This window comes from Bombina bombina, chromosome 4, assembly GCF_027579735.1.
Source record: "Bombina bombina isolate aBomBom1 chromosome 4, aBomBom1.pri, whole genome shotgun sequence".
Taxonomy (NCBI): domain Eukaryota; kingdom Metazoa; phylum Chordata; class Amphibia; order Anura; family Bombinatoridae; genus Bombina; species Bombina bombina.
In genome coordinates this window covers 526,670,205-526,678,904 of record NC_069502.1, presented here as the reverse complement: position 1 = coordinate 526,678,904, position 8,700 = coordinate 526,670,205, and the positions used below count along the sequence as shown (strand labels likewise).

The window sequence follows — 8,700 nt, the reverse complement described above, 5'->3', positions numbered from 1 at the left end:
ATATAAGCTCTATTGCAAAAGAACCAAAATGTGTCTCCTACAAACTGTATAAACCCATGTGATCATTACAAGTTTAATAATGTATCGGTAACACAAATAAAGATCCAGATTTATTATTACATCTTTATGTACTACAAGCAGTATTATTGCCTTTTTATATTAGAACCGTGCTGTTTCGTGCACATAACCCTGGGGACTACATTTTAATTAGAAGTACTTTGTTTCCTGTACTGCCAGAAGAAAAGAGAAAAGTTTATGTTAGTTTTCTGGGTCGGTAGAAACTCATTGATAGAACTAGGCTGCGAAAACCATTGCATCTCCAAACAATTTACTTTTATTGGTTCTACAAATGTTCTCAGCCTCTGCCAAATAAACCTACAAGGCACTGCAAAGGCATGAAATAGACAGACAGTTACTTAATGGAAAACCTGCACCCACTAGGGCTGATTTGTAAACCTTAAACTGTTTTTTTTTTAATGTATGTTTGTTGCTTAAAGCAAATAGCATTTTGGAGATTTCACTTCTACTTTTTTTTTTTTACCCAATTGTTCTTCCAGTTTGAGAAATCCCTTTGTAAGTCTGCCAGGGAAACCTAAGAGAACTTACATTTTCCTTCCAAATGTGGCTTCTCATTTTTTGGCTCTAAGAGGACACAGAGGACCCCCTGGCAATAGTACTTAAGCAGTAATCATCTAGAAAGTATGTCGAAAAGTATGTGGAACTTTCCAAAAAAACTGTCTCCCCCTTTTTTTCCTACCCTCCCTCCTTCCCCCAACTCCATCCTTCCCCACATACAGAAGCATTGCATCTATCACCCTGTGGCAGCCGGCCACCTTCCCCTGTTATTTCGTAAGAGCTTATGAGGTTTGGGAACAGCCCTCTCTTAAGGAGCAGATTGAAGAGAGGCGCTTCCCACTTGAAGCAAGACAGTGCATTAGGACGCAGCATCACACTGGGAGCCACCAACAGGAGATCCTGTGTATAGCTCACTCTCTTCCAGTGAGGGAGCGATAGGAGGGACCAGGAGAGCGCACAGCAGTGTTCAGTTAGCAGCTGCACCAGAGGTTTGCTTCCCTTCTCATATTCCTCATTTGTCATTAGATGAAAGGATGCTTAGGCTTTTACTTGAATTAATGAAGCTGATGTATCTATAGAGAGAATCTATTCACAAGTGGTATAAATACAAAATAACAGGGGTTTACTTGCTTAAAATTGTTTCAATATAAAATACCAGTCCCATTTATTTGCTTTCAATTTATTACAAATGTGCAGAAACTATAAGTAGCTAAAGCAGTTTTTAATGTTTTGCAGATATTTTTGCACAACTTTCTTTTTTTTTTTACTTAAATATGAACTTTTTTTTGAGTATGTGGTGCTAATTTTGAATTTTTTGGGGGTACAATATTTTTTAAAATCAGATTAATGATGGTATAATATATATTTGATTGATAGAAGTTTGCCTTTGGTAAGAAATTATTACTTATTCTGCACATGAATTTGGGAAGTGACCCAATTTGCTATTTTCAGGCATTTAGAGTAATGAAGTGTTATCTATCATAGTCTGCTGGTGAGGAAGGTGTAAGGCAATGAGTAAGCTTTGCCAGTGAAATAAGCCTAACTGGAAGCAATTGTCTGGTTTTGCAGCCAGACATCATTAATAAAAAGTAATATCCTTTCCCTATGAGAGAATGTGCAGTGTCCATAGCTGGTGCAGGTAACGTTTTCACGTTCTTTTGGCTTGTATGGGAGTAATGAATTAACCACTTGTATACCAGAGTGAGCTCTAACAAAAAATTACAAATTCACTGCAGCCCTGTCTGGCAATGGATGTTGTAATTAACCTTTTCAATGTTCCTTAAAGGGACAGTAAAGTCATAATTAGACATTCATGATTTAGACAATGTATGCACGTTTAAACAATTTACTTCTATTATTTAATGTGCTTCCTTCTCTTGTTATCGTTTGCTGAAATGTTTATTTGGGTAAGCTTAGGAGTAGCAAAGAACCTAGGTTCTAGCTGCTGATTGGTGGCTGTATATATATACCGATTGTCATTGACTTACCCATGTGTTCAGTCAGGAACCAGTAGTGCATTGCTGCTCCTTCAACAAATGATACCAAGAGAATGAAGGAAATTTGATAATAGAAGTAAACAGTAAAGTTGTTTAAAAAAGTATGTTCTACCTAAATCATGAAAGTAAAAAATTGGGTTTCATGTCCCTTTAAGTTTTCTCTGAACTCGAACTATTGCAACAAAGGGGATAAAAAAAAATACAGACATCATATGGAAGATAACTCTGGAAAAAAACTATCTGATGATTTATGTTAGGATCAGCAAATGACGGTTTGTAATAAAGAGCTGACCGTCTGGAATTCTTTATGAATTGCGTCATAGCTCTTATATTGTAGCCAGAAGTACAGCTCTGTACATTACAGCATCACCTGAATTTCATATTCACTAAGTAATCGCTGTTCACTAGAATGAATGTTATATGTGGGAGATTGTTTTTTTAATTAACCCATCAAGTCATTTAAACTGGCCACAATTACGTGTTTAATACCTACTGTTTAGAATAGTATAAGCTTTATTTTAAATGTGCAGATTTGTGCATTTAAGTGTGTTATGGAGTTATATACATTTGTTCGTTTGATATATCTATAAACCTCTGGAATAACTGTAAAATATGCAAGTCAGCTATACATACTGGAGCCAGACTTCTCAAAATACACTTCCCCTATAAATGAATGTTAGAATAGAAATAACAGTAAAGGAAAGTTCTTGGCAGAAGGCAAAGTCATCATAGGAGTCTTTTTTTTCCAATCCAAGTTAAATAATGACGTTTCCAGCCCATAGGGGTCGCTGCTGTTTAAATAAATTAAGCACTTTTAAACCATTTCATTTCAGTTTTATTTAATTTCAGAAGTTTAACAAAGAACATTAACCAGATGTATATGACATTGTTTTCTGTATAAGCTAAATAATTAAGGGATTTAGTCTCTACGTATTAAAAAAAATACAAGATGATGTCCCCAATCAACACTTTAATTGAATTGATATACATATTTAAAACAGTAATATTTATGTTCATGTATACATAGTTATATTGTGGCTCAAAAACATTATGTAACACAGTGATGAACAACTGGTAAAATTGTATTTGGCAAATGCATTTTGTTTTTGTAAATATTTAATAAAGTAGTGCGTGTAAGTCAGGTTAAAAGAGGTCTGGTAGGAACATAAATCCATTTGTTGCTGTAAAAGAAAGTTATTGCTGTTATTTTTACTTTGTACATATGTGCATTTTTAACAGCATGACCATTGTGTTAAATGGAATGATAGTGGCTAAATAGTAGTTATATCCAGATACTGCATGCAAATGAGCCCCTGGGACTGTGTGGTCGTATACTGGTGATTGATTTACCACTCTACCTAACATACTCTTATTGTGTCTAGCTGGATGATTGCAAAAGGAAACCTCAAATGTGACCCTTTAAGTTATAGCTTTGTATTGCTCCTAAAACAACAGCTGTGGCTGCAATCAGAGTATTGTATGATCCTTGTACGGCTCCCCTGTGGGCATTACATCACAGTTGTTGCTTATTCTTCCCTTAGGGTCCAAAAGGTTCCTTAACCCCTCAGTGGTAGCTGGGGTAGCATTGTATTGCAGCCTGTTGCTTTAACTTTTAACAAGAGATATAGATAGAATGTGATGCTTTTATTGTCATAATTCCTGTATCTCTAGTTTTTAAAAGTCCATATATTAATACACACATTTATGTTACGTTTTTTTTAAATTTTCTTAAAGGGCCCGAGTTGTGGCTGTATTTTCAGTATTTAGGTTGCCCTCTTTTCCTGTAATTTTACTCTTTTACAAGTTTTTATTAAGGATCCGAAGAAGCTGGAGTGCATCTTACACACTCCAGACCCATGAACCTGCAACATTCTACACAGACTTTGTATGCAGTACAGGAACCTATTTTTTTTTTTTTTTTTTTAAGTTTTTTTTTTTTTTTTTTAGGAAAAATTGTTTATTTCTGTTTAAAACATACATGTGTCAAAACAAATACAATGATCATTGGCAAAACAAAGATTAAAGGCTTAGGCCTTGTGTTAAATATAGAGTCCATACATATCTCAGATAAGTGAGTCCATAAGGAGTTCAATAGAGTCCAAACTGTAGAACCCCTTTAAATGATGAACCAGTGAAGTTCCCAACATTGAGGGCCTTGCATTTTCACAATTTTTCCTTCTTTTTTGTAACAAAATAACCAAAGTAAACTAGTAACAATAAACATTGACAGTTATAATTTCCATGTGTGTCCATTAATTCTTGGTCGAAGCATACATGTATCCGTGTGTTTTCATCTAAACAAATACATCTGGTATCAATGCAATTTCTCGTACATATAAACTATTGACTACACCAATTGTAACCAATTTACCAACATTTACTAAAGCTTGGAATAGAGACTTACCATTTTTAATCCCAATTACAGAATAGCATTCAATTTTCACAGCGGTGAAACGGTCGGCACATTCGGCTAAACTTATAGAAACCAACATAAAATTATTAACTAGGTGGTATCTCACACCACAGAGACTCAAGCATCTCTTTCCTGGTTCTTCTAACCGCTGCTGGAGACAGTGTAGGGAAGAGGGCACGCTATTCCATATTTGGTGGGCCTGTCCTAAAATTCAAGCATTCTGGACATCTATTATACCATATATACAAAACACCATTGGCACTTCGATGCCTCACGACCCGACTATCTACCTGTTCCACAAATACCCCAAACTCAACTCACAACTGCACTATAAACTACTACAAATAATGATTAACAGTGCAAATCAACTAATTCCAAGACTGTGGAAAAAAGAATCAATTCCCACCCTAGCTCAGTGGATACAAGAGATACAACTCAATCTCAAGCTGGAAAGATATCACTATCTTTTAATAAATAAATTAGACACTCATGCAGAGATATTGTTTCTGTGGGATTCTAGACCCACTTAGGACTCTACCACGACTCCTTTGTATACACTAATCAACTACATACAGACTACTAAAGACGAATCCCTCTACTTTCCTAAGACGACGTTGTGTTCTATGGGTTGTCACAGACTTTCACATTCCAGGCTTAGGAACCTATTTTATTGGTGTCTTATTAGCAGTAGCAAAGGAGATGAGAAAACTTTACTGAAAGGTCATTTCAAAGGGAACATTCATAGATTCCAAAACAAATGCTAAAAACAAATACAGTTTGATTGCTTTTGTTAAATTATTTTGGGTGCTATTTTGCAGGAGAAATCCTCAAAAGCTAACATGAATTATGAATATATAAAATGACTTTTATGTCCCTTTGATATGGACAATTTGCCTGGCTGCAAACTGGAACAAGATAAAGCATGTTTGTGTTTCACATACCCACCCAATGGCTGTGTACTGATGGATCAGGATTAGTTATGGTGTTACTGTATTTCTTATTAAAGGGGCATCAGTGACTCAAGCTTACTGTGTTTTAACGATACACCTCTTAAGCAGGACACAGATTGTCAGACAATCAGGAGAGGCAGTTGCACAACCCCACCAATTGCTGGCTGCGTTCTGCATCATTATGACCCTTATGGTAGTTCTTTGTATATGTGCATAGTAAACATATGCAAGTGAAAACTGCAAGGCAAAATATCTGCCTATAGACTGGAGGTTTTGTAAGCATTTAAACTGTGATAACAAAATGTGCATTATTTGCTGACTTAAAGGGCCATTATAGTAAAACAAATTACTTGTTCTATTCTGATAGAGCATGTACTGTATGTTAAGACTATCGACCCTAGACTACTAGAAATATTGCAGTGCTAATTGCACATCTGAGTCATATACCTGAGCAGTATTTCTACTGTGTATTTAACCCCTTTGTGGGGGGTTATACACACAATAGTCTAGGGTCAACACCCCTGCAATTACAAGCTCCAATGGATTAGAGCATGTCATTAATGACCCTTTAAATAAATCCAGTGACATAATCTTTGAAAATCCTGTTCCATGAATGTATCTTATTTTATCTGCTATGCCTATTATGGACAGATACAAATGAGCTTCTGCACTGATCAAGCTATCACTTTATAGCATGTAGCAGAGTCATTCTGCAACTTCTTGCAGAATGCATTCCACTCCCTCTGACGAGCTAAAGTACATGAAAAGCATTGCATATTAAATCATTAAAGTACATTTGTACTTAATTTCCCTTTAATGTGAGAAAAAAAACCCACTGGATCTTCCAGAAAATACAGATTATATCTTCTTGGTGTTGTAAAACAGGCCCACACTCCATATAGATATATCATTGCCAGTCAGAATCTAAGACTTTGTCACACCTACATAACCACAATCCACTTCCCTTATAATCATCTGCACATGATTAAGCAGACAGCAGAGCAAGTCACAGCAAGCACCAATGTCTAGAGGTTTGCGGTAGTCTCTGATTTCCAGTGCTAGTATTATCTCCATCTAGACAAGATCTATATGAGTAAATAAATGAGCCCATTGCCTTCTATAAATGTTATTCCTTTATGGTTGCAGATTCATTCATGTTGTTGTGACCTGGAAAAGACAGTGAAATGAAAATCCGGCTGTGCCCAGCAGTGACAGCCTTGTGTGCTGCCCTGCTCTTGACTTCCATAGAGGCTGAAGGTAACCGATTGCATCTCCGTATTAATAATATCAAAAGAAACCTGGGGATTGATGGTAGAAAACTGTCTGTTTCAATCTACACTTCTCTTTCCATTCATTTTATTTTCCTTTTCTTTGTTTGTCCCTTCTGTTTGTCTTCTTGTGTCTTGAACGCGTAACAGTTTTTCTCCCTAGAATCAAGGACAAAGACTGGTTCTCAATAAAGAGAATTTAATAGTAAGACATTTGGCATGGGTCCCCCTGCTCATGAAGTTCCATGGATTTAGGAGAAGAAACTTGTGTAAGCACGAATCTTATTAAAAGGAAAAAAAAGAGTTGGAACCCTGCAGCACAGACACACCTTTCATGTTTGGCAGTGCCACAATTAAATAAAATTTTAAAAGCATGTATACATTTTGTGTATATATTTTTATTAGCTAGATTTATCGCTGTATCTTACTCTAAAATGGTAACTATAAAGGTCCACACTTTTCTTCTCCTGTGATTAATATTTGTCATTGTACAGGTAGACATTGTAAATGCTAATGAGGATGTGAAATGCGTAGTTATAACTTCTAAAATGTAATGAAGCTGTAGGTACCTGGACAGGCACTAAAATGTGCTATTCTGATGTATGCATTGGCAAGAATAATTTTGTAATACAGATAAAGTTACTTTGAAAGCCACATTTTAAGCAATAAATTAATTGAGTTAAAGCTTAATAATGGTAGCATCTGCCTGTAAGTGTTAAGTCTGATGCTTGTTGTCCTAAATACACTTGTACTAGCGAATTAAGGTTAATGGCATAAGGTTGCTGAAAGCCCCATTAGAAGCTTTTTTTCCTACTTGTTTCTCTCTGCTAAATGTATTAACTCTTGGACTGACAAACAGATTTGCAATGCATTTGGAAGCAATGGGTTAAACAGGAAAGTAATAAGTATTTATTAGCAAGTATTGCTGGCCCAGTTGCCCTCAAGATAGTCCAAAATTCTTTTCATATTACACAGCCTTGTGCCAATAACCTTGCATTGGAGTTTGATTAATTTGCTTTGTCTTGTGCTGTTCATATTGACAGGCTACATTTACAATGTCTTATGTGTATGCACTTTTTGTTACTATACATGTAATGGATGTACCGTCACAGTGCATTGACATTAGTAATGTATGTGCTATATTCTAGGACAGCCAGACAGATTCATTATAGGTTTAATGAGAAAAACTATATGTATTTCCTATATTATCCTAAGGAGCTAATGCTTCCCAACATCTATGAAAATCATCTTTGCAGGATAGTGCAGGACCTGGGAAAATCTCTCAATCCTTAGTAAATATAAAGGATTGTTTTCTTTACTAAGTAGCCGTAGGGCAGAATTTATTTAATCCCTTTGTCTAAGTAGATTAATATTTTTGTTTTATGTTTACTTCCTTGATGCAACACTCTTAAAAAAAACATTAGACTGTTGAACACAACTTAAATAGAATGGTTAGTACAGGTGGCCCTTGTTTTACAACGGTTCAATTTACACCGTTTCAGAATAACAACCTTTTTTTCCAGTCATGTGACTGCTATTGAAAAGCATTGAGAAGCACTGCATTCATTAAAATAGTTAAAACATATGTTTAGATCGAGCGCCACGGATTGACCTCAAACTGGTATACAGAGACAGTCGAATAAAGGAGTGTATACAGCACCTATAGAGGCAAGAGGTAGTGTGATCAGTGATAGAGACTTCTGAGGTAGTTTAGATGTGATAAATGTAAACTAAATTTACTAAACTACATTTATCACATCTAAACTACCTCAGAAGTCTCTATCACTGATCACACCACCTCTTGTCTCTATAGGCGCCATTTATTAAAATAGCTAGTAGGTGGAGCTGTCCGCTTGTGTTGCAGCAAAGACAAGCAAGCTGAAATTAATCAGTTTAACCAGACCTGAGCTATCGAGCAGATTTCAAAGGAACAAAATCTTCCTGTCTATAAATCAGCCCAGATTGGAATGCATAGAAATAACTGTTTGCAGAAAAAA

At 35.8% G+C, this 8,700-nt stretch overlaps 1 protein-coding gene across 4 annotated transcripts in view; it reads left to right on the top strand.

Annotated features, from left to right (window-relative positions):
* Window positions 1-903: 903 nt before the first annotated feature.
* COL12A1 (collagen type XII alpha 1 chain) overlaps window positions 904-8,700 on the top strand; it is a 252,433-nt gene continuing 244,636 nt past the window's right edge. For 3 of the 4 annotated variants that reach the window (XM_053710444.1, XM_053710443.1, XM_053710445.1), the window contains exons 1-2: window positions 904-1,064; window positions 6,582-6,692. In XM_053710444.1, the coding sequence (XP_053566419.1) occupies window positions 6,620-6,692 (73 nt within the window). In that variant the 5' untranslated portion in view covers window positions 904-1,064; window positions 6,582-6,619. The remainder of the gene's footprint in view (window positions 1,065-6,581; window positions 6,693-8,700) is intronic. The other variant, XM_053710446.1, reaches the window with a different exon arrangement.